The sequence below is a fragment of the Pavona decussata genome, unplaced genomic scaffold, assembly GCF_977016875.1.
Source record: "Pavona decussata unplaced genomic scaffold, jaPavDecu1.1 SCAFFOLD_254, whole genome shotgun sequence".
Taxonomy (NCBI): domain Eukaryota; kingdom Metazoa; phylum Cnidaria; class Anthozoa; order Scleractinia; family Agariciidae; genus Pavona; species Pavona decussata.
This window is the reverse complement of record NW_028145657.1, coordinates 3855203-3879940: the sequence shown is the minus strand read 5'-3', so window position 1 is coordinate 3879940 and position 24738 is coordinate 3855203. Positions and strand designations below refer to the sequence as shown.

General features: G+C 40.9%; 2 protein-coding genes across 2 annotated transcripts; one reads left to right on the top strand and one right to left on the bottom strand.

The window, feature by feature from the left end:
- LOC146456665 (carbohydrate sulfotransferase 4-like) lies at nt 1-6841 on the bottom strand. Its single transcript, XM_085092631.1, has 2 exons — nt 6731-6841; nt 1-1954 (listed from the first exon to the last, which is right to left on the bottom strand). The coding sequence occupies exon 2, from the start codon at nt 1817-1819 to the stop codon at nt 572-574; it is 1248 nt and encodes a 415-aa protein (XP_084948757.1). The 5' UTR covers nt 1820-1954; nt 6731-6841; the 3' UTR covers nt 1-571.
- LOC146456664 (uncharacterized) lies at nt 6193-24485 on the top strand. The gene is made up of 11 exons (XM_085092723.1): nt 6193-6282; nt 9709-10120; nt 11814-12146; nt 13357-13785; nt 17188-17522; nt 18576-18714; nt 19878-20230; nt 20853-20991; nt 21925-22038; nt 22509-22622; nt 23205-24485. The coding sequence occupies exons 1-11, from the start codon at nt 6193-6195 to the stop codon at nt 23984-23986; spliced, it is 3240 nt and encodes a 1079-aa protein (XP_084948849.1). The 3' UTR covers nt 23987-24485.
- Nucleotides 24486-24738: the final 253 nt, after the last annotated feature.

The following is a 24738-nucleotide window of genomic DNA, read 5'->3' as shown; positions in this document are numbered from 1 at the left end:
TCTGTTAGCTTCTTTTATTAAATCTGATTACTTTGTAACGAGACGACCTGATATATGTGAGGTTGTGTTACCCTTGTTATAAAACTTCATATTCTCCAAGTGAGTTACACTACATATCTTATTGCTAAAAACACCCCGTTACAAATTAAGCACTCTGTTTTCTTTTTCCTTTTTTAACATATTGTCCCTTATACTCCCTGCGCAGCAGAAGACCAAACGAAAGCCATAGTTAATTGAGGGACTGGTTATGATAGCTTACCATGTAAACAATGGTGTTGTAATTTACGTTATAAAAAAGGCCTCGACCGTGCACAATCCTTTGTTTCAATGTTCACACCACAGTTGAATGTCAGGAACGATTCTATTGGTCATGCCCAGTTTCTCCAACACATTTCAAAACCTATTGTGGTTTATGCACGGTCAAGCCGCCAAAACGCTAACAAAAACATATAACAAAGAAGTTCGTCAAACTTCATAACCATTATACCTTTAAGCCAAATACCTAAGCCAAAAATGAATTTTCTATCCCAATGTTCTTCACTCCTATGTCATCTTCGCCCCTTATATACGTTTAATAAGAAACCCACTGTTTGGCTTCATATTCGTCGTAAAAGAGCGGAGTCGTTACGTTTCTAGCCAACAGTTCATATGATCGATCAACAGGCCTGTAACCGAGCAACCGCATAACGCTTTCACAGTAATACTCAATAATATCGATCTCGTGTGGATTCACCTTCCATCTCCAGCGATTTGCTGCTTGCCATGCATCATCCTTGGTACATGTTACTGTTACCCCGTCCAGTTCAGTACAATCTTTCCTACTCAAATGCGTGGTTTCGTTCAACCATGCGCGCACGCTCTCCAGCACATTCAACCCGGCAAACTCGTACAGGCCTGAGAGCTCTTTCAATGGGTTTCTTGCCAGGTCCTCGTATCGTTGAAGTTTGATTCTGTGGCGGAGTGAATCCGGAAGTTTTCTGATAAACTCCAAGTTATCCTCCAGTTTCTTACACTGCAAGTAGCTGTAGATCCTTAAGCTCTCCTTCGAGTTTGGCTCCCCGTTTTCTTTGAAGAAGCCGATGACATGCGATGAAGGAATCACGGCTCGAGGGTCCCTTACGAGAAAGACAACTTTGCAATCAACATCGTCCAATGGCTTACATGTATTCAGAATAGTTTCGATGCCATTCTCGGGAATGCGAGAGAAGAGGACTTTTATGACAGTTAAATCGTAGTTGTCCTTACAAACATTTCCCAAAGATTCCTTTGTCATGGGGTGGCAGAGCTTTGGATCCCATCTCGGGTCTGTCAAGTTATACGGGCATAAAGGCGGCGATGCAATGGCTTGGCTGATGCGAGGATGACTGGGTTTACGGTAATACCTCTCTATGTCAGCCAGCATCTCTGGCTGGTTGAAATCACAACGAAATACGCCTGTTAGAAACTGTTTGACAAGCCCACTATAACTCACATTCTCATCAGACTTCCGTCTCCAAACTCGTTGGGGAGTTTGTAATGGTTCGTACATGTAAAATACTGAAGGATGGTGGTTGAAAATGTCACCCATGAGGGACGATCCAGAGCGGCCATGTGACACGATGGCAACATTCCTTCTCTTTGTTCCTTTTGAGCGTTTATCAAGGTTACTTCCTTGACTAGCATGAATTCCCGCCATATAGAAGTCAAAATCATGTCCAGCTTCAAAATTTTGGTTTCTTATTTCGTGTGGCTGAGTTGAGTGGCCAATGATATAGTAGCCTATTAAAGCACAGGCAATCACACATAATAACTTCAGTCTCATTATTCGTCTTATTGCCATCGTGCAAAAACGTAAGATCTTAGTCGGCTCCTCTTGTCTTCACTTCAATATTCGTCGCTGCTACCGTTTCCAAGGGAAAGTGATTTAATTCTGAAAATATTTTTTTGAAAGCTCTTTTCTTCACGGCTTTATCACCTATTGGGAAAGAAATTAGTGTTGAAAAAAGAGCGAAGACCACCTACCGATATTTTCGTGATCTTTCGCAAAAAAGAAGGTTACGTACTAAAGTCTAATCTGATTTTATAGAAAGATTTTGCAATTTTTTAATTTGCTATCAGTTGTACTGCTTTAGTTTTTATACATTATTAGGATATGTACATTGACAATGCTGGATTTGTTTAAATTTGCCGTTGTTTACTTTTGTGACATGTATCTGGGTGTTTTAAGGTTGTAAGCTTTCTTCAATTTGATTCTCGAAAAAGATTCCGTATTCTGAGGAAATTGACCCCTTCTTTACTCAAAATATAGTTTAGTATCTTTCAGAGCAAGTCCTAAATCTATCTGAATTTCAACAAGGTGTGAATTCAGTTGTTTCCGTAGAATAGACCATTTCTGAGTTGGTTCAAACCTCATTATAAAAGCGAGTCTAGGTGCAATGTTTTTGTTATGAAAATCAGTTTTCATTCATATGCAAACAAAACTAATTTATTTTCATATGAAAAGCTTTGCACCTAGCCTCACTTTAATAATGAGGTTCACAGCAACTCGGAAATGGCCTGTAGAATTGAATTTTTTAAATTATACGTATTTTAAAATATTTTATTAGTTGTTTTTGTTGTCACGGTTTTTTTAAAAGGCAAGACCACTCAAAATCAAAACACAGTCAACAAATTAGCAAATAAGCCCAGAAAATTTAAATTTAACTGACTTGAAATTCAAGAATCCCGGAGTAGGTCTTTCCAACAACTCAATGTAATTCTGCCCTCCGCAGGTCAAAACTTGCATGGCTTGGTCAAACGAATTTGCAATTTGCAAGTTTCAATTGTACGGTACCAATTTCTCACAAACCATTGACAACAAAGTATTGATTAGGCAAAGCCATAAACTGCTGAATTTTGGTCAGTTCTGCAGGATTTCGACTGAATTGGTTCAATCGTGACAGTGCCTAATGTATATCTGGGCAATGCTGTCGCGGTACTATTCGCTGATAGTTACCTCACGGAATTGAAAAAAGTATATATGCTGTAGGTTAAAATAAATCCAGGTTAAAATGATTTCAACCTAGGTTGATTTGTATTTTCCTCTGTTAAGGTTGGGTAATTTACATCCGGAACAAAGGAAAATACAAATCAACCTAGGTTCAAATCATTTTAACGTGTGATTGATTTTAACCTACAACATTTATATTAGACGAGAGGCAAACAACCTTCGAGGGTTTATCTGTTATTTTTGTGAACATCAAATTTCCGAGGAGCACTGATATAATCAGACCGATATTCTCAGAAACAGAAACACTCTTTTGTTTACAGTGACTGCTCACGAAAAATTTGATTAGAGTTTGCATCCCAACGATTTGGCTTTTTAGGAGAAAGGTTGAAATATAAAATGGCAAATACCGTATTTATTCGATTAACGGCCCTGTGCGCTTATTTAATTTTGAGCCCACGAGGGTGGGCTTTTATTCGAGGTGGGTGCTTATTCGAGGGTGGGTGGTTAATCGAATAAATACGGTAAAATCCAATCAGATCGCTAGTTTCAGGCACTGGGTCGTGTTAAATTTCAATAGACTGCCCTGATAATAACAATAAATCGCTTTATTTAAGTGTCACTGTATTGAGCGCGGAGCACAATTTGGGACACTCTACAGATCGAATTAGAATTTGGAAATGTGGTTTTCAGGGGAGGGAAATCCGGAGTACCCAGTGAATACCTCTCGGAGCAAGGACGAGAAACAACAACAAACTCAACCCACAGTCAACTCTCTTTAGGGACCGATCGTTTATTACGTCCTAGGGGAAGGGATGAGGGGGGGGGGGGGGCGGTGGTTTTTGAGGGAGGGTAATTTTTTTAAACGAGCTCTTTTTGGGGGAGTAATTTTTTACCTTGTACGAAAAGTGAGGGGGGGGGGGGGGTAAAATTTTAAGACATACAAAAGGTACCAACTAAATGTATTTAGCAATTATTCTTTCCATCAATCATAGAGTTGGTAAAATCGACTAGAAACTTCTCCATATCGCTACTATTCTTCAGAGCGACAAAGATCTTGCACGTTATAGGTTTAGTAATGAAATAGACAGGCAAACCGTGTATTCCATCAAGCAGTTTATCTCTGAAGGCTTGTTTATCTGGGCAAAAAAATTGACTAAAAGACGAATAGAGATGGTAGGCTTCCTCAAAATCTATATATCCACATCCATACATGAAATGCTCCTGTACTGCTCTCAATCCCCGAGCTGCTTTGACCTTCTGTGCACCTTCTTTTGACGACTGAAGAATAGACTCCAGCAATAACAAAACATCGTTATTATCAAGACATTGAAGAGATGATCTAAGGTACGTTCCCTTACTTAAATTTCGCCTAACTTGTGATTGTTTCTCTTGCCAGTTCAGATTCAGAGAGCTAGCGATTTCCGCATGTAACCAAGCGTTGCTTCTCAACAATTCAACCACCAGGCCAACCATGTGGGGGGGGGGGGGTAAAATTTTCAAACTGTCATTGCAGTGGGGGGTAACACTTTTGCTTGAAAGATTTTTTTTTTTTGGGGGGGGGGGGGTAAAATTTTCATACACTCGATTTTTTTGGAAAACAACCCCCCCCCCCCCCCCGCCTAGGATCGACGTAATAAACGATCGGTCCCTTATTGCGGACACCCTCGAGACCGTGAGTTACTGTCCTTTATAGCGAGAGTCCGTAATACAATTTTTTTTATTTTCAGCCAAACGTCTGTAATTTATTTTTGCCGGGGATTTAGCTGCTGTCCGTATTATCGGGTTGTCCGTAATAGCTAGGTATTCTCAAAGCGAGAGCTGACTGTACATGTATGCGGTCTATTCCGGGAATCGAACCCGAGCCATATTGTCGCGAGGCGAGTGCTCTCTCACCACTGAGCCAGCCCTACTCCCTTCTTTATATGCAGTAAAAATCAGTCCGAACTCGCTAAAAGTGAACTTTTTTTTTTAAGAAAATTCATTGTGGAATACACCTATCGCTGGGTTATGCCAAATTATTTATGCAATCATCAGCGTTTTCTTTCTTGTAAAACTATGGAGTACAGGCGACGAGGCTCGCGTGAATTTCCTTCCGGTCCGCGATAGTTGAATCAATTCGTCGCGTGTCACTGCTGTATAAAAGCTTGAGCTGAGAATCTCTTGGATACAATATTTATACCTTATTTTGGGAAACAAACTCTTATTTGGAAAGCATGCATGATTTGAAACAAAAGAAACTACAATAGGTATATATTGCGAATGACAAGAGATAAAAGAAATTCAAACGAGTTAGGAGATCCTGCATGAAGGAAACGCGTTGGCGACTCAGAAGCCATTTCGTCCCAAATAAGTCGTAAACCAGCTAAAATATCCCAAACGATGGGAGAATTTCAAACTGATCAGTAAACAAAGAAAATTGACGTTGAAGCTTTTAATTGCCCTTGCCCGTTGTAATATGTCAAAATAATTTGGCGTACACATAGCAGTCTAAATAGGCACCTCAGAATATGAAGACCTGACACACTTTTTTTCAGGTCGCCGAAATAAACTCAAAGAAACTTACGCGACTTATTCATGCAATTTCACGGTTTTTAATTCGCGTGAATTTCAACCAGCGTTTATTCAATCCGGAAAACAGGTGTTTAGTTTGCCCTCGGGGGAATTCGACCTGACTCCAAGCAACCAAATTGTCGTGCGAAGAACTTACGAAAATTATGCAGCTAGAATCATGCTATTAGCCGTAAACTTAGCGGCTACACTTGCCCTTATTCAACTACGTCAATTCAATTTTATACTGAGAAAATTCTCGGCTATTATATTTTTGTCATCTGCAATCCCCATAAACCGACCAATCAACCCACTTTAAATTTCACGAATGAGAGAGGGAGGGGGGCGGGAATGGACGTCTTGTTAAGATAGTAGTACCTGACCGTGACCATCAAGATGGCAGGGGTTTCACCCTCATGCGCGATCAGTTCTTTCTGTGTTCTGTTTTCGTTTTACGCACGATGCTGATCTAAAATCCGATATCATAACGAGCTTTCCCTGCGTGAGTTCCCCCGATAGCTGTATAGCGGACGATTTGACACAATCCTATAAGAAAAGTCACCGATTCCTGTGATATTGACACGAGCGGCTCGTTTCACATTTCGTCACTGAATGAAGCTTCTTCCGCCATGGTTTCGTGATTTTTTGGTGCTAGATATCAGATGTCATGAGTTAAGATGTCGTTTGCCGTTTTGCCTCGACTCAGTATCATTTCAATCTCAGCTATCTGCTTCTGTATGAGAAACACGGCATTTGTCAGCTGTGAGGTAAAATTTTGCGGGCCAATTCTCTAGTATCTGTTCAACCCCACCTCATGTCGACATTAGGCCATTTAGCCCTAAGACTGAATTCAACATGTCACAAATTTGCAATGAACAAAATTCACATTTTACAAATGCTTCTTTAAAACGCCCTAAAAACAAACACTGAGGATACGACTTAACGAATAAACTATGATTTAGGCTGTACACTATAAAATCATTTGGTTGTAAATCATTTTAGGAATAAAATATTAAAAAAAGTTTTACAAAGTTAACTTCAAGTTTCTAATAAGAAAGTTGCATAAAAGTTGAATAAAGTGTTTGAAATAAGCTTTGCTATTCCATGAAATTACAAATATAGCTGCTTCAGTTTGATCGAAGATTCATTAAAAAAAAGCGATAGAAAGCGCCTCAGCAGGACTAGGTTTAAGAGAACAAAGATGACTATACTCACCGTATTGTAGGTGGGAGCGTTAGCGATCTCTAAGTTCCTTGTCTTGCTGTCTTTGACGACTCACCGACAACACAACCGGGTATGTAAAAACCGTTGTTTAACACCTAAGCGTTATTGAATTAGTCATTGTAATTATATGCCCCGTGTTATGGCAATCGGTAAAACTGACAGTTTGGCTGCCACGTTTTGATGAGTCTATTGACTCTGAAACGCCAACTTTCTAAACCACTCATACTAGCAACAAGCGTCACCAGGATTGCGGACCAAACAAATCACCGCTTGACGAGATTATTCAGAAGGACCATAAACAACTCCTTAGTCAGTGAAAGCAAAGGCAAATAAGAAAATAAATAGCTTCGCGCTACTAATGATAATCAAAGATTAGGAAGTGCGTTCGATGATCTCGATCCCAGGCTCTTTGCCAAGTTGGTGATGACGGTCATCCGCCCCCGCAAAATCTGCGATCCATTCATTCACTTGACTCTAACCACAATTAGAAGTGCGTTCTTTCTACGTCGAACACGATTATAATATAAAACAAAAAACTATTTGCAGAAAAAAAAACCGTCAACAAAGTTTGTTAACGGCGTATCCGGTTTAGCCCTTCTTCAACTGCAACAGTGTCATAGCCCGAAACGTCGTTCACAAACTTTGAGCGGTACTTTTCCCGCCTTTTCTACTCAGTTAAACTACGCCAATAAAATGCTTTGTTTCCTGTCGCTCAGACAACGATTGCGCGCAGCCCTTCGCTCAAGGATAGTCGCAATCTCGTTCCCAGATCCCGCGATACTCTTGCTCGTAAGGGTAACGCAGACTCTGGGAACGAGTTTGGGATAGGCGAATAAGAAGAGCACGCACTGAAATGCGCGCGACGGCGCGAAAATTGAAATGTGAAGCGTCATGGTGTTTCCAATCGACCGGCGCTGACCTACAATCACTTGTTTTTCTTACTTTGCTTTTTCTGATAGGCATAAACGGGGTGCTTTCAATTTAGTCAAAAATGTTAAATGGTAGTTCAGCATGAAAGATAAAACAGACAGGCTGATTTCATGTTTACTTTATTCTAATATTTTGAAATACATTGGCTCTTTTTCTTCACTATATTAAAGAAAACATGAAGAAAAGAGACCTTGCTGGAATCAGTACCTTTACTGGAATCAATACATTTCCCTAAGCGTGAAATCCGCCTTGCTTTTTAAATTATCACGAAACAAGACATCGCGCAAATTGCGCCGATCCAATAAGGCATTGCGCTAATGAATATCATGCAAAAAAAAAACATCACAAAAAAAACTTTATCAAGCCAGAAGCCATCACGCCAAAAGCCACAATGCAACAAGGAAGAAATGAGCACTGTTGAGTGATGGCAAGCGAAAATGTTATCGGAATTGATCCCTAAATCAGCGAAAGTAATCGGTCTTGCCCCACTCCCTCTACTCGCCTCCCCTCTCTCCACCCCCCACCCCCCCCCCCCCCCCGCCCCATCCACAACCACCACCTCACTCACAAACTTGCACTGAACTTGCGTCATTCAATGGAGTATTGCGTTACCCACTTGACAAATCACTCAACTCTCAAAATAGAGTTCTATCTAACAAAACTAATCTCATTTAGCGTTTCGCGTTTTCTACACTGTCGTCTGAATAATCTGCGGAGTAATTTAGTTGTGTCAGATCACTTTCAGTTATAATACCGTATCATGAAAATGTTCTGTACCTTCACGCCACGTGATGAACATACTGTGAGCATGATGGTTTTATAACCATCATCCGCAGAACACAACATGTCTGTAGCTAAATTTGGACAGGGGTTACTGATGGGATTTCACAATGTAGTTTATCGCCTCTCAGTTGCAAGCGTGTTGGGAAATTGTTCTCAGGCTGAATTTATTATATAGGTAGCAGATATTCCTCGACTAGAACTTCAACTTACAGTAACGTGAACAATCTTCCCAGGCAAGGCATTTAGGTTTTGGACATCGAGAAATAGGATATTATGGTGAGTATGTACATGTATACTTTGCATACATTTATAATTCGCTTTCAGATTTTTAGCTATTTTTCAGCCGTTCTCCATTATCTAAGAGCACGGGCAAGTGCACGGCATAATTGTTACTGTTACTTATTTCTTTTATGAAAATCTGGAATTGGCCAGGAAGTGTGGTTATTGTTGCGAAAACGAATGGCAGAGTTTGGGGAGCTCTTATTTTCGAAGCCTTTCAGCTCGCTGTACGTGTCGAGATAAACCTCGGTTGAAAATGAGCAGGGCATCAAAGGCTAATTAAATTTGTAAACACAGTTGATGTAATATTCCCGTGATTGTCTAATTCTTTGCAATTTTAATTGAGTACTGTTTGGGTGCGAAACGCGCAAGACATTTATACTGAGCCGCGGCTCGCATTTCGTTTTTAAAGAAACGAAGAAGAAAAATATCCCGGCCCCCGGGAAAAAATCCCAGGAACCATGTTTAGGCGCTAGACTTGCATACAAGCTAAGATGATTCGGGAGAATTGAGCTCTCTAGATCTAAGCTGTTCAGAGACATATATTTACTGCCGGGAAGGTTACGTTTACCGATTTTATGGCCTTTCCCTATCATCTCCTCTATATATTTCGTGCAATCCAAAATTCTATCATTGGTTTCATAAAGCGAAGACAACAAAAATATGTGTCGTATAGTAATGAAACTGGAAGAATTGATGATTAAAGTGGAACTGCGACGGCTGCTTAACCAACACACGCCGGTGCTCTCGAGCTCGTACTATAGTCTGAAATGTCAGCCGTCTCCTCCCCCTAACCCACAGGGGGTGCGGGGTTAGGGGGAGGAGACGGCTGACATTTCAGACTAGCTCGTACTACTTAATGGCGGTAAAAAAATTGTTCATCAATCCCACCTTACTTCCTAAACTCAATTCCACTCCATTCTCCTTTTCTTTGAAAGTTGAGCTTGTATTGATTGATTTATTTATTTCTATTTCAGATCCAAAACCGAAGACTGTTAAATTTGCCATTACCAAGCGATGAGTGGGAGAAAGCTACCGCAATTGGCCACCGATGGCTTCCAAAGCCACTTCAGCGTTCCCGTGAAATCGACCTGGCATCTTTACACGGAGAAAAACCCAGTTTAACACTGATGCCCAAGTATGAAAGATTCTCAACTGTTTGTCACTTGACTAATTTAAAGAAAGCAAAAAGAGTTGTTGAAGACGGCGGCCTTGCAAGCCAGAAAAAACGCTTCCACTCACCACTCGTCACCACAATGAAGTCTTGTGAAATCAAGGGAGTCGCGTTTGTACCAAATACGGAGAACAGCGTTGAAAAACTGAAGTCTACAACTAGTGACAGCAAAAATCTGCAGGTTAAATGGCTGATCGGCATTCATGGGGATTCTGGTGAGTTTATCATGTTCTTTTAAAGCCGATTTGTTATGTCGTGGGTTAAATTTGGCTTTGTCGTTGGCATGTCAGCTGCAGCTGCATGCAGACTGCACCTTATTATGTAGACATCACAAAGCGTCCGTTAGCCTAATCCTTCTGCAAACGTAGGTAATTTCGTCAAAAATTAAATTCATATGAAAATGAGAAACAATTCTGTCTATTATCAATTGCCCAAACTTTAATAGAGCTGTGTGCATTTCTGGATTACATTAATGGGGTTGGTCCCCGGGGGGGGGGGGGGGGTACTCCCTTATATGGGCTATACGGGGACGTGCCGCTGGATAGGGTATGGTTTTTGGCCCCTCTGTCCTGAACAGGGTATATAATTTCAAGCGAGTCTGTCCCGGACCCGTCCTAGACAGGGTATGGTTGCAAAACTGTCGTCGAGTATTTGGCAATCCGCAATCAGAGACGTTAGTCTGCATTTATTTTAGTGAACAATGCTTCACGTCAATTGAGTTTCCACTTAAGGTTCACCGCTGTTAATGCGAAATTTTGGGATTTTTCGCCATCACTTCTAGGAAGTGTATTATTTTATCTGTTGTGATTGGTATTCGCGTTTCAATGCGTGGAACATCACGTCCGGTAAGTGACAGTGGGCCTTTAAATGTTATTTTTATTACCAATAAACACTTGTGTAACACAAGAGCTAGATGTTGTCCTCTGTCCTAAATAGGGTCTTAAAATTGAGGACATTGTCCTACACAGGGTAGGTATTTAAGTTTATTTTCGTCCTAAACAGGGTCAGGGTTTCAAACCCCTAGCGGCACCCCTATACCCAGACATGGGTCAAGTGCCCCCCCCCCGGGGGTTGGTCGCAGAATGACTGGAGTGTAGAATTCATGGGAATCTCTTTGGAATCAAGAATAAAACCTAAACTGGATTAATAGGTTAGCATGACTCCTCTTACGCATGCTTTGTAACAAATAATGTGGTTTTAGGCTGCTCAAGATTAGATAAATGGTAAAGCGTTCTTAATCTTACCATTGCCCGAATGATTTCGGTGAACGCAGTCTTTACAGTAGATGATCAGATGGGTTGTTCGATACCACACGGGCTGGGTATTTATTTTCTTTTTATAGCAGAAAAAAGGTGACATTATATTTTTTTGGATTATTTTCGAAGACGGTCGTGTTAAAGACATTTAAATGCCGTTACACGGCTGATACGAAAGTAGCCTTTTGTTTAATTAATTTGCCAGGAGTTATGGCAATTTTAGTCTCTACGTTACGCCTTCAAAAATAAAAGATACCACCCAGAATCTCGGCTTTTATAACGTGCGTGTAGTGTTTTGGCATTGTTTCTCATGGTTTACAAGTTTGATATACAAAAAAGCATCGCAGCATTGGACGGAGAAACCGATATGAATTATCACTTTTATATTAGTAATAATCAAAGATTAGGGAGTGCGTTCGATGAACTCTATCCCAGGCCTTTCTCTCCTTTGCCAAGTTGGTGATGATGTCATCCGCCCCTGCAAAATCTGCGGGGGATGCCAGATACGCGTCCCAAGATCCATTTGATTTGTTGATTGTCCCATACAATCTTGAATCCAAACGCAATTAGGAGTGTGTTCTTTCTACGTCGAACGCAATTAAATTGACTCGGGTTACAACAGCAATTATTAATAGTGACCCTCTTTGCACAGGCATTGCAAACAGAAAACCTTCACCATACCGCATCAAAGGCGACGACGTCAACAAATGGCGTCACTACATACTGGACATTACAGACTACGCTAGCACCTCAGTATGCCGGATCTTCGTCACTCCCCGGGTCCATCGACACTTGGTTCCTTACGACCCCACAGCACTTGGAGGTCCATGGTACTGGGACCTTGCAAATGAGGACCATTACTGCTTGCAAAGAGTGTTGGGATACAACGGTGTGGAGCGCGACCTTGTGGTTGAGTTTTGGCGGGAATCTGATTTCGTTGGTCTCTCGGTCCCAGGACCTGACTGGAGTGTAATACGGGATATTGGTAAGTAGCCAATTGATTGGTCTGTTGTGATTGCAATTTGTAATTTCGGAAAAGAAAAGCATTGAAGGTGTTTTGCTTCTTAGTGATCGACAGCCAGGGTAGCTATAGAGTGTCCGGCATTTTGATGTTAGACCAAGATTTTTTTTATTTTACCGAAGAGACAGCAGATTAATCTCTGAAAGCACGCTCTTTAAACAGACATCGATTCTCAAGGTATAGATGCGGGGAAAAAAATCTTAATAAATTTTCGTGCGTACGCCAGAGTTTGTCACGTTTTTTAATGACGAGTTCTCCTTGCTCTATACTTGGCGTTCCACGGTGTTTGAACGTGCTCACGGAAAACTTGTGAAGCCTTTACACACGTACAAATCAAGACAAGAAGACGAGAAAAGATGATTTAGTTAAGGACGGTGCCAACTATAATCGAAGTACTGTTGTGCGGTTTATGACTATGCGGGAAAAGCAGATCTTAGGAAGGCCTACTGGAATCCAAAACCAAAATTGGGGGTAGCCACGCATTTTTCAGAGATAATTTAGCAATAATATCTCTAAAAAGCGCCAAAATATGAAGGAATGTACGGGATTTTTTTCTAAATTGAAGCTTAATTATCTCTGAAAAATGCATGGTTACCAAAATTTTCTTTCGAGATACCAAAAGCGTTTGCTAAGTTCTGCTTTCTCCGCATAGTTTTAAGCCGCGCAAAAATATTTCTGTATTAGCAGGCACCACCCATAGGAAACCCCAGTATCTAGAAATGTGCAGAACGTATGCGCAGTAACAATAGTAGGCACCGTCCTTAACTGAGCTCAGTTGAGCTGAGTTGCATGCTGCTGTTGTTAAAACTGGTACCTTTCGATGGAGTTGCCGCCATCTTGGTTTGTAAAGGCGAGCGCGATCTGGGGAAGGTGTCTAAACTACTGAGGGGAGCCGGAGTGGGGGTTAGTTGCCGCCTCCCCACTCGCGCTTCTCTCGGTAGTTTAGACACTCTCCCCAGATCGCGCTCGCGCAAGATGGCGGCAGCTCTATCGAAGCCTACCAGTCTCAGAGTTGATAATTAAAGGTGGCCAAATTACCTTTAGTTATCAACCAAACATATGTTTCTACTCCCCACTGACCGGCACAGCACCACAGTTTCTTTAGAAACTAACCCCCCTAACCATTTTTCTATCCATTCAATATCTGTTAATTTATTTTATTTTGTTTTTTTAGAGTTTATTCATCCCGTGGCGTCTCGGACAACTAACGGAGATCTTGATGATGCCGAACTCCTCCTTCTCTCGTGGGTTCACAGTCAATCAGAAAATTTCATTAAGAGCCTGAACGGAATCGAAGGATTAGGGCAACCTCGCTTGCAGACAGCGCTACAGGAAGTATTGAAAGAGCTCCCTTCTATTGCAAAGAAGTTTGTTCCATTGTCCGAGACAAATACCATTTACGTGCACAATGATGCCGTTGCTTCACTTGCCCACTCACCGCCACGGGATCAGAATATTTGTAACGAAACGCTGGTCTCGAACAGTGTAGTGTTTGTTAAAGCATGTTTGGCTTTGCTTTGTCAGAGTAGAAACATTGACGACTTAAGAGAGTATCTTGTTGGGAATCCTGTGGCTCTTCAAGCGCTTTTCCAGTGGTTGATGGGTTAGGATTCAAAGATGTGGCCGGAGAGTGCTCTCAATTTGTTATAAATTAACAGTGGTACGCTTGACAATAGAGATCGAGCATATTTATGGCTTAAATCTATTTAACTTATTGAAAATTGCCAAGAAAATAATAAAAAAAAGTAGAAAAAAAAGCTGGTAAAGAATTTACTGTAGTTTTTCTTGGTTTGGCTATTATAATTCTATCGTGCGGAGGGGAGGGGGGAGGTGGGGAAATTTTCTCGTAGGAATGAAAAGCTGAACACGTGGGTTACTCTACAAAAAAGATAGTTAAGACTGAATAAAAAACTTCTGGACGAGATTTTACTTAAAATGGTGTTAAGGCATTTACTCTACATTTTTTTATGTCCTTGTTGAAAACCAAACGCTGGCAGGCCAGGTTAAAATGCACGAGATATGAACAACATTTGACATGCTTTGTAATTATTATGGGCTATTTGTTGTTATTTTCTATTTCCAAACCCAATCATGTAAACTCGCCCTCTCTTGTGCAAATCCAATTCGCACACGAGTCCTTATATGTGACTGTCTTGGAGGGTAAAAACCAAACAGGTGACGTCGTGATTGCTTTTAATCAGTCTTATTAATCAACGTTAGTCCGTTTTACTTCCCTTTTGTCTTGTCATACTCACTGGAGGTCACACGAAAACGTTTTGAATGTCGTGCGATTTGCTTCTCTTTTTCCGGCTTTAGCTAAAGCTCTTTAAAAATAATTAAAGTAAAACGTCTTATTCGGACCATCATATTTCACATGGAACGTATTATCTCGACACTGACATAGGACCCTTCCCGTGTAGTTCATTCGGTTTTAGATTCTTTCAGTTGTTTATTCAAGGAATGTCCCTAAACAAATCTGGAATTTTGGTAGTAGAATATCTTTTACTGATTAACCCGCCCATCTATATTAGTGTTCTTGTCATTAGATTTTCGCATTTTTTTTTTTTTTCATTCTTTCTAAATGTTCAGAGATATTATTTTGATGATAATTTGTGATATTAAGGCCTTTGAACTGCCTGTTGCAGTCATTCTATACCCTATACTTCAATGAAATAAAAGGTGCGTGTCGGTCATAAAACTTGCATTTTGGGACGTGTTATCAGAGCTAAATTTACAATGGCACTTTTTTAAAATAAAGAGGTGACTGAAAATACAAGTTTCAAATAAACTGAATTGAAGCCATGCTATGGTCAGAAATATGAAAAAAAATTATTATCGGGTAAGCTAATTTGCCATGTCACTTGGTGGAATATTGTTAACGTCCATTCATTCATCTTAATTGTTAAAATTTTTGGAAACTGATTGCATGCAATTTCAGAACACTTCAACTTCCTGAATCATCAAGTTAGTAAATATCCCTTTGCCACAGGCAAATGCAACACCCTTTCAAGAAACTACAAAAAGGGATTTGAATTTATTGATGAAACCACCGGCGGAGCAATCACACTGAAATCAGAACATAAAGAACTGCTAACACACAATCAATACCTTCCGTGGTTGATTTGCCATCTGAATTAAGCCGCTTTTATTGGAAGTAATGAGGCATGTCTTAATTCTATTCAAAACCATTGTCATAATCTCGAGTATTTCCGATATACCCCCACTTCTCTAAAAGTGACTTTTAGATGGTCTCAAAATTTACCTTTGACTTGATCAATGCTGTGCTTTACTCGCAGCTGAACACAGAGCGTCAAATATGGCGTCTTTTATCAGCGTCGTTATTTTGCTTAACATTGGTTATAAATTTGAGTTTGCCGCCTCTCAAAGCGTGCAAGGAGCAAAGCGTGAGTATATTTATTCATTAGTTGTGATTTTTTAAATGACTTGTGTTCGACCGTTACAAAAAAAAAGGTGTTATTAAAAGACACGAAAATCCGGTTGACTGCATGCATGGTTAAAAGTATAGAGGCAGCTGAGTGAGTCGATAAAACATTTCGTAAATTCTATTCTATTCTGTTTTCATCCTTGACAATACTCAGTTTAACTTTCAATTCAATTTCCTTTGCTTTTAGGAAATGTTCGTGAGAAAATTTAGAGTACCAAGTGTCCGTATTAAATTGAAAGCATTAATGATTCGAATTATTGAAAAAGAAACGATGTACTCGCCAAGCACTTTTTTGCTGAGAACAAACCTCATTCCATACAAAGGTAAATTGTAGGTGTCATGGTAGATTTCTACCAGTATTGAGCCCAAGAACGTTTAGTGTGTACCAAGACGCTTGACTCAGAAATTGAGCTAGGACAATTAAAGTGCCCCTAACCCTTCAATTTGTTTTCTTTTGGTTGATTTCCATATCTTTCAAGAACTCATTTTCGAAAAAAAATTTGAGAAATATTGAATTCTTTTTTTTTTACGAGCGCTAGAAGTGAAGGCAGTCTTGTCGATATCTTCACCTATCGTTCGCATTAGTCCCCCACTCGGCCAAATGTGGAGCGTGACGTAAGAAAAGGACATCGTGCAAAAATATCCGAAGATTCGTGGTAATGCTTCAATTGTAAACAGAGAAAATGGTTGGAAAATGTGTGGTTTTTGGATGCAGCAACTCTCGAAATGTAGAGAAAGGAATCAGCATGCAAAAGATTCCTTCTGAATCCTTCTGAATCCTTCTGGTGTCCTTTTCTTACGTCACAGCTAAGAAAGTGTCAAATATCGGACGCTTCTCATTGGCTCGTTCCTAATGAGCCCACGAGAGAAAAATTGGTCCAGCGGGGCTTAAAGGGCGCAAAAATTTAAAAATTTCAGTAACTTTTAGCGCTCGTAAAATAAAAAGGATTCAATATTTCTCAAAAATTTTTTCGAAAATGAGTTCTTGAAAGATATGAAAATCTACCACGAGAAAACAAATTGAAGGGTTAGGGGCACTTTAAAAGTTACATGAAAGTTGATTAAACAAATTGCATGTTGATTTGCGACGCCACTTAGCGGCTCAGTTTCATACATGTGTGGATTTTAAAAGTGAATCTTTTCCCCCTTCTCCGGCGATACACGAATTAATTTCACTAACATCTTAACACGACACATGACTCCACTTAAAAGTTTTCACTTAACATTTAACAGAAGTGTTGAAAAGATTGTCTGTCGAAAATCTTTTTAATTACTAAAATATATTGGCTTGAAGCCGAGTCTCGGATAAAGTCACAATTTGGACTGCCTTATCGTTTCCATAGCGTTCTATCACCAATGCTGTAATTTGATTGGTTATATAACGTGCTATCTGTTCGGTGATGGACGGTGAGCGGGAAAAAGACACTCGTCACGCATAGTTTAATAAAATTCAATATAAGAATGTAATAAAGTAAATATTTCATTTTTCCTATTTCGGAAAATAATAGACGACGGCCTTTCAGTATTTATTCTGTTCTGAACTTCGCTCTATATTAACAGTTTGTTCTAAGCCACTGGGAATGGAGAATCATCAAATTCCTGATTCAGCAATATCAGCGTCCTCAGAGCGCATTTATTATCTACGAGCTTCTCAGGGCAGACTGCACATGCGCTCTTTCTTCCCGTGGCTGCCGGCTGGCTGGTCAGCGGCTGTTTCCGCCAAAAACCAATGGTTCCAGATCCGTCTTCGGGCAAATACAAAAGTGACAGGCATCGCCACTCAAGGGCTGAGCAGTAGATGGTCACCTGACCAGTGGGTCACTAGTTACCAGGTCTCCTATAAAGTTGACGGAGAGAGCCAATGGAAGTTTTATAAGCAATGGGGAAAACCAAAGGTATTTTCATTAATTTGATAAATTAATATGTCGATTGGCATTTTCAGTTGTCCAATAAATATTATCCTATACCTACGCTAATGAATCATTAGCAGTCAGGTCCCAGTTGTTCAAAGGGGGGATAATTCCTATCCGGCAGATAAAATGTGTGCACGATTTTCCCGATAGTCCTATAATTTGTGAACAGAGTAGAACCATGTGTCAAATTTAAGAATGGGATTGTGTGGAAAACTTGCCCAAAGCATTGGTTGGAGTACATTTGCTCTGCCGGATAGTGACTTATCTTATGGGTGGTACTGGTGGCGAGAGAAGGCGCAATTTCCGCGCAGTTTGAAACGTGTGATCGTTCGTTCCAGGCTCTGCGCATGGCTCTCCATTCGTTCCCATACAATCCTTTTTTCTTTTTAAAAGAGTCGGCGTAGCCTAGTGCTTAGGACACAGGACATGTAATCCGGAGGTCCCGAGTTGAAAACGTCCTCACCGGATCACTGGGATTTCTTTCACGGTCATCCAGCGTTTAAATCCTGGGCCAGGCTTGCAAATAACGAATGGGTCAACCTCCTACCAAGCAGCTCTTCTCGCAGCAGGCGAAAAGCGTCTGCTCCAGGAGAATCTCTCCTTCTAGTTGGAATTTTGCTGAAATTGTTATGTTCTTCTAAGGAAAGCTACTCGATATCAGCGAACGCGGCCGCCCTCGAAGCGTGAATTTCCCCCTTTAATGTCTTTGAATCCCGCCGTTATTTTCGACGTTTTCGGGGCGCAAACTGATCCGCGGAAAATTAATCCCTCCCTAGCGTTCGGGCATTTATTTGATGCAACGTCATCATTACCCGATTTATTCCGTGCACGCTCTATTCAGGCAACATCAAGATGTTTTTGCTATACAACTGTTTATTTCAACTGTACGTACTTTTACGGGGGGATTCCAAGGTCCCTCAAGGATGCCTCCTCGGGTGTTGGTCTCAGAGCCGAAACCTTGTGGGGCAATAATTCATATATTTTGGCAGGAGCCCATTAGATTAGTAATAATGCTTCTCCTTCTTTTTTGACTAGATCTTCATTGGTAACAAGAATGCAAAGGGTGTCGTTGTGAATCAGTTTCATCCCGCATTTGAAGCTATCTTTGTCAGGTTACATCCTCAAACGTGGCACCACTGGATTTCCATGCGAGTAGAACTATTTGGTTGTCAAGGTAACGGTAGATAAGATAGAGATAGAGATAGATAGATAAGTTTATTGAAATAATTAAATCGCAGCCAAAGGCTGAATTGCATAACTATATACAAGAAATATTTAAAAAAAAGTCAGATAACAAAGTCAGCGGCCTTTTCTTGAGATTTCTACTTTTCCTGCGCGTCCAAAGCTGTTAGTGAATGGGTTTCGGTAAATCCCTGCTACCGAAACCCAACTACAGGGGTTTTGGGTACTTTTTGTTGAACGAGCTTATTTACAGAACGCGAGATATCAACTAACAAATGTCGTTTTATGCCGCTTCACATGTACAAAATATACGTGTTCTATAGCTGCTGATTGTAGTATCTCTTTATTTCCATTTCAATAAGTTTTAAAAAGGTTAAAATAGAAAATACAGTCAAACCTCCCGTAAGCGACCACCCAAAATGTCAAGCTTAGGTGGTTGCTTACGGGAGGTGGTCGCTTACGAGAGATCAGACCACAGGGGGTCTAAATTTTGAATTCATTAGCATAAGGTGACTCCAGAGGTCTAGTAGCCACAAAAAGGTGTTTTCCAAACTTTGCAAAGAATTTCAGTATCCATGTTCATGGTTGTCTGTGATAAATTTCCTAATACGGCGAACGGGGCAAGTCTATTTCGGGACATCCGGTACAGTGAGATTGTGGCATTCACGTCTCTTGTACTGACCCAAGATAGCACAAGTAATAATGTAACAAAGGCAAATTGTCCAACTTCCGACTGGGCATAGATATGAGGACGTATGTGACAAGTGGTCGCTTACGGGAGGTTAAAAACAAAAGAAAATTGTAAACTGTCATCTCTAAGAGTGGTCGCGGTCTCCTACGAGAGATGGTCGCCTACGAGAGGTGCCTACTATAGTGATTTGACTGGGAAATTTTGGAATTTTGGAAAAATGGTCGCCCAAGAGAGGTGTTCGCAAGGAGAGGTTCGACTGTATTCGGTTAAACTAAACAAAAGGCGTCTACTTTCGCTTATAAGGAAAGACTTCAGTATTTGATTCTTTGAAGTAAATTTCTTGAACCGGGAAACTTGCGTCGCAGGTTGATTGGTAAGAATATTAGTTGTACCATTTGTACCACTACATGTAACCTACACCAAAATGTACAATGAATACTCTCTTTGTTTAACTGATCTTACAGCTGGCCTCACCCCAGTCTCCTCGTGTTTTATGGCTGTCGGCTTAGAGGACAAACGCATACCAAACACGGCTCTATCATCCTCCTCTGTTCTAACTCGGGCCCATTCTCCGTCTCGCGCTCGGCTCCACATTCAAGCAAGAAACTTGTGGGCAGCAGGTTGGGCACCATGGCTTGGCAACAGGTCGCCATGGTTACAAGTGGATCTGGGAACCAGGATGGTCATAGCTGGAATTGGTACCCAGGGCGGCCGCTACTTTTGGTGGTCAACAGGAGGCTGGGTTCAAAAGTTCAAGCTGTCGTTTAAAGCAGATGGCCAAGTGTGGCAAATATATGGAAAGAACACTTTACAAGAAGTATGGAATTGATGAGTTTATAGATAACTTTATGATCACCGAAAGGAAGTTCCCTCTCTGAAACAAGCAAGGTTCAAACGAAAAACACACAAGGCTATTTGCGGAATCCACTGTGTCGGATTTTATGAGTTTAACGAACAATTAAATACCTAAATACTAAGAGAATAATGCATGTACTTGAACAGCGACCAATCAAAATAAAAGGTGCCGAAAATGTTTGTTATTCCATAGCTGGTAAATCTGCATGAATTTGCTTGATCCCAAAAAGAGTATCGACCTCCTTCCCCCAGAAGGCAAAACCAAGCTAATCGTAATTTTGATACCCTGCAAGTCGTAGCCGAGTTTAAGAAACCATAGTTCGATGTGCCAAGACTATGATGACAGAGTAAAGTAAAAAAGAAAAAAAAACATTTGTATAGTGATAAGTCAACTGATTAAAGTTATCCATTCCAAAAGGTTACTAAATCTGAAACCGAAAGGGCCGTTAGCTGTCTCTCGAAACCTTAATTTCCCTTCGCTACTGACACGGTTTTGCCATCCGATAATAACGACAATTTGCGAGCTATGGATAACTGATACCTCAACATGACAAAATGTCTGTTCACTGTTCTATACTTTGCAGGAACTCTTCGGTAACAACGATGTCAACACCTTGGTGATTAACAAGCTCTCCAGACCGTTCGTAGCTCGCTTGGTACGAGTTTATCCTGTCTTGCGCACAACTTTTGGTTACCTGAGACTAGAACTTTATGGATGTCTAGGTAAGTCGATAACAGCAAAATGGGTAATTCCAACTGAACTTGATGTCAGACCTACGGTGTTAATATTAAAGTGAGCTAAACTGATTAGTGTAGGAAATTCAACCAGTCTTATTTGCTAAACTTCGCGGCAAGGATCAGTGCATGGGAGAGTATCGGAGCTCCTGCATGATGCATCTCCCCTAAGTTGTTCCAGTTGGCCGTTACTCATGCTAACAGCAGTGTTGTGACCTCAGTCTAGCCTACAGAACGGCTAAGGCTTTATTTTTATAAGTACTTAGGGTGAGAAGTGAGCAAGAAGCGTCCTTTCCGTCGCGGAATCGTCCGAAAGCGAACCCCCCTTCCCCGCCCTCCTCCCCCCCCCCCCCCCCCCAAAAAAAAAAAAGAAGAACTGACAGTTGTTCATTGGGCGATGAAAGTTTAACTGTTTACATTCACTCAGTCGTCCCTTGGCCTGTGAAAGATATCACTATAAATCATAATTTAAACTGACGTTTCCTTGAAGAGATCTACATTGAAAGAAACAAACTAAGGCTCGAAGAAAATGGGAAAAGATTACGTAGAATTGTGAAGTGGGCTGTGATTCCCCGGCGGCTCCCAAAAGTGTTGCAACTTCGTCCCTTTTTTCACTGGAAAATGATATTAAGTCATTAATTTTACCTTTTTTTTTTGGCACTTGGATTGGGATCTGGGGCAAAATTTGTTCTGGAACCTGGGATTTGTGCAAAATTTGGGCTAGAAAATTGTATTTGTATCTCCCATATCCCAATCCAGGACTCTCTATAAAGCATGTATATGTGTACATCGCCGGCGTCTCTTATTTGGCTCTTAAGTGGTCACTTTGTAGTACGTTTCCTTTGTCTTGTCAATTCCAATTCCACCTAACGACTTATGTGTTATTAACTAAATATTTATTTTTTTGTATATATTAAGCAGATAAGGATGAATGTTCCAGTTCTCCGTGCAAGAACAATGCTACATGCACAGATCACGTGAACAGTTACAGCTGCGCATGTCCCGTAGGATTCACTGGGAAAAACTGTGAAACAGGTTTGGAAAAAGACTGTTTTAGCGGTCGGTTGTTATTAGCTCAGAACATTTGACACCGTGGCGTTCACATAAAAACAGAATATTTACGTGAAAATGCGTGGCACCAGTCAGTTTTAGTTTGCTTTCCGTCCTGTAAGCCGTGTGATTTTAAAAACTGACCCGACAGAACTTTTTGATGCCAGGGAGTAAAATATATATGAAACGGATAATATTTTTCAATATTTACAAAACTCCTTTCGAAAGCCGCGAAGCAGTCAGAAGCATTAACAGTTAAAATAGAAAGATCTGCGGAACAAGATCTGGGAGTCGAAATTGGTGACAGGTAACGAGTGCGCCAATGCAATTCGACAACATGATTAGCTCTGCAAAGGCGTCTTTCCCAGCATAGGAAGTGATACAAACGAATAGTGGGCCACGATGCCGCCTTTGACTTGTATTGACATGTCTTTGCTGTTTTACACAAAATCCAGATATCAACGAATGTTCAAGTTTACCTTGTCTAAACAGTGGGTCATGCGTTGATCACGTGAATGGTTTCTCTTGTATATGTTCCAAGGGATTTACAGGAATCAAATGCGAAACAGGTTGGTCTAGATTCTTATAGACTGTGTGTTAAGTTTCCGCGCAATTGGTGATTATCGTCCTTCATCGCTGCAGTGTTTCTCATGACACGTTTGACTCTCCCTGTGCTGAAATGGGAAAGCTGGGGACTGCCGATTGTCTATAGACTCCTGAACTGGGCTGTCCCAATAGATATCGAAAGAAAGACTGTGTGGCTGTTAGAGATAAACAAAGCAAAGTAAAACTGTCTAAATTCAGCTGATTTAGTAACAAATGTTGTTTTGTGCACGCCCACAAATGGGAGAAACATGAGAAAATGGCGCCGCAACTTTTTCATCGTCTGAGCGAGTAGGCATTAACGGTTTTATTACAGTAAATACAGTACAGCGTTTAGTTGTAAAGAGTAGCTCCAATTTAGACCGCTCAAGGCGCGAAGATATAGAGAACAAAACTACCACGGGGTAGTGGGGGTACTACCGGAAGCTATACAGCTATACAGCTATTTTGGGGTTGCAGGCGACGCGTCAGGATTACAAAGTTAAGTGTAGTTTTCGCATATAACGAGCAGTGAAACTTTCATATATGAAGTTCTTTTCTAATTGCAGTTTTAAAGCCAACTTGTAGCTGCGGATTGCGTACCACAAGGCGCATAGTAGGAGGCCAGCGGGCTTTCCCGGGAGAGTGGCCTTGGCAGGCGGGGCTCATTGTTAAGAACACCACTCAGATATACTGTGGAGGAGCCTTGCTTAACAAGGAATGGATTGTCACGGGCGCTCATTGCGTGACATATCGAGACGCATCAGCCTTGCAAGTAGTGCTTGGGGAATACGATGTCACGAGACATGAGGGGATTGAACTTTTTAGAGATGTCGATAGTTTTCAAATGCATCCAAATTATCATCTTCTGACAGCAGACTTTGACATTGCTCTTGTTCGATTCAAACCAGCTTTAAGCAGGTTTAGCAGGTTCATATCACCCATCTGCCTTCCTTCAGCCAATGACAGCTTCTCGCCCGGAACCAACTGCACCGTTACTGGATTTGGCCGACTTTCTGAAGCTGGTCGCATAGCAACGACTCTGCAACAAGCCATAGTACCAATTGTGTCACGTGATACCTGTCAAGCTGTATACCCAGATTACAATATTACACCAAGAATGATGTGTGCGGGGTATGCCAGTGGAGGCATTGATGCCTGCCAGGGGGATAGTGGAGGACCAATGGTTTGTCGTAAGGATGGGAGGCACTGGTACTTGGGCGGGATAATCAGCTGGGGGCTGGGATGTGCGCGTCCGAGGTCTTATGGGGTTTATGCTAATGTAACTGTGCTGGCAACATGGGTGCGCTCAGCTTTGAAAAATTCCACCATTTGTACACCTGGAATGTGACAAATAGCTAGTTGACAAATAAAAGCGTTAACAGTGAAAGAGATGTGCATTTTTGAGTTTTTTTGTACCCCGATTTTCTGTTGAGGACGGTGCCTACTATTGTTACTGCGCATACGTTCTGCGCATCTCGAGATACTCGGGTTTCCTATGGGTGGTGCCTACTAATACAGGGATATTTTTGCGCGCTTTAAAACTATGCGGAGAACGCAGAACTTAGCAAGTGATTTTGGTATCCAAAAAGAAAATTGGGGTAACCATTCATTTTTCAGAGATAATAAAGCTTCAATTTGGAATAAAGTGCGATACACTGCTTTGTATTTTGCTGCTTTTTAGAATAATTGTTGCTTAGTTACCTCTAAAAAATGCGTGGTTACCCCCAAATTTCTTTTCGGATTTCAATAGCCGGTACTAAGATCTGCTTTTCCCGCATAGTGATAAACTGCGCAAAAATTCTTCGCAATTAGTAGGCACCGTCCTCAAAAAAGGCTGATATTTCACGCTAAATCTTTTTTCTCCAGTTCAGATCCATCATCATTTCATCTATTTCACAAGCGCTGTTTTTGAAATCATACAGCAACTAAGTTTATTCTCAATTATTACCAGCATATTTATCATCACAGTACCTTATGGGTAAGTAATGAAAATTTCAGTGACTAAGTCCCAGTGAGGCTATCCACAAAGAACTTTGGTTGAGACTGTGTGGTGCCATAAAATAAATTCAGTTGTGAAGTAGTAGTTTCCATCGGGTGCTG

Bases quoted from the DNA above. Each gene is read 5' to 3' on its own strand.
- LOC146456664 (XM_085092723.1), top strand. From the start codon at position 6,193: ATGTCGTTTGCCGTTTTGCCTCGACTCAGTATCATTTCAATCTCAGCT. The intron at 20,992-21,924 runs GTAAGTCGATAA...TATATTAAGCAG, and splicing joins AGAACTTTATGGATGTCTAG to ATAAGGATGAATGTTCCAGT. The intron at 22,039-22,508 runs GTTTGGAAAAAG...CACAAAATCCAG, and splicing joins TGGGAAAAACTGTGAAACAG to ATATCAACGAATGTTCAAGT.
- LOC146456665 (XM_085092631.1), bottom strand. From the start codon at position 1,819: ATGGCAATAAGACGAATAATGAGACTGAAGTTATTATGTGTGATTGCC.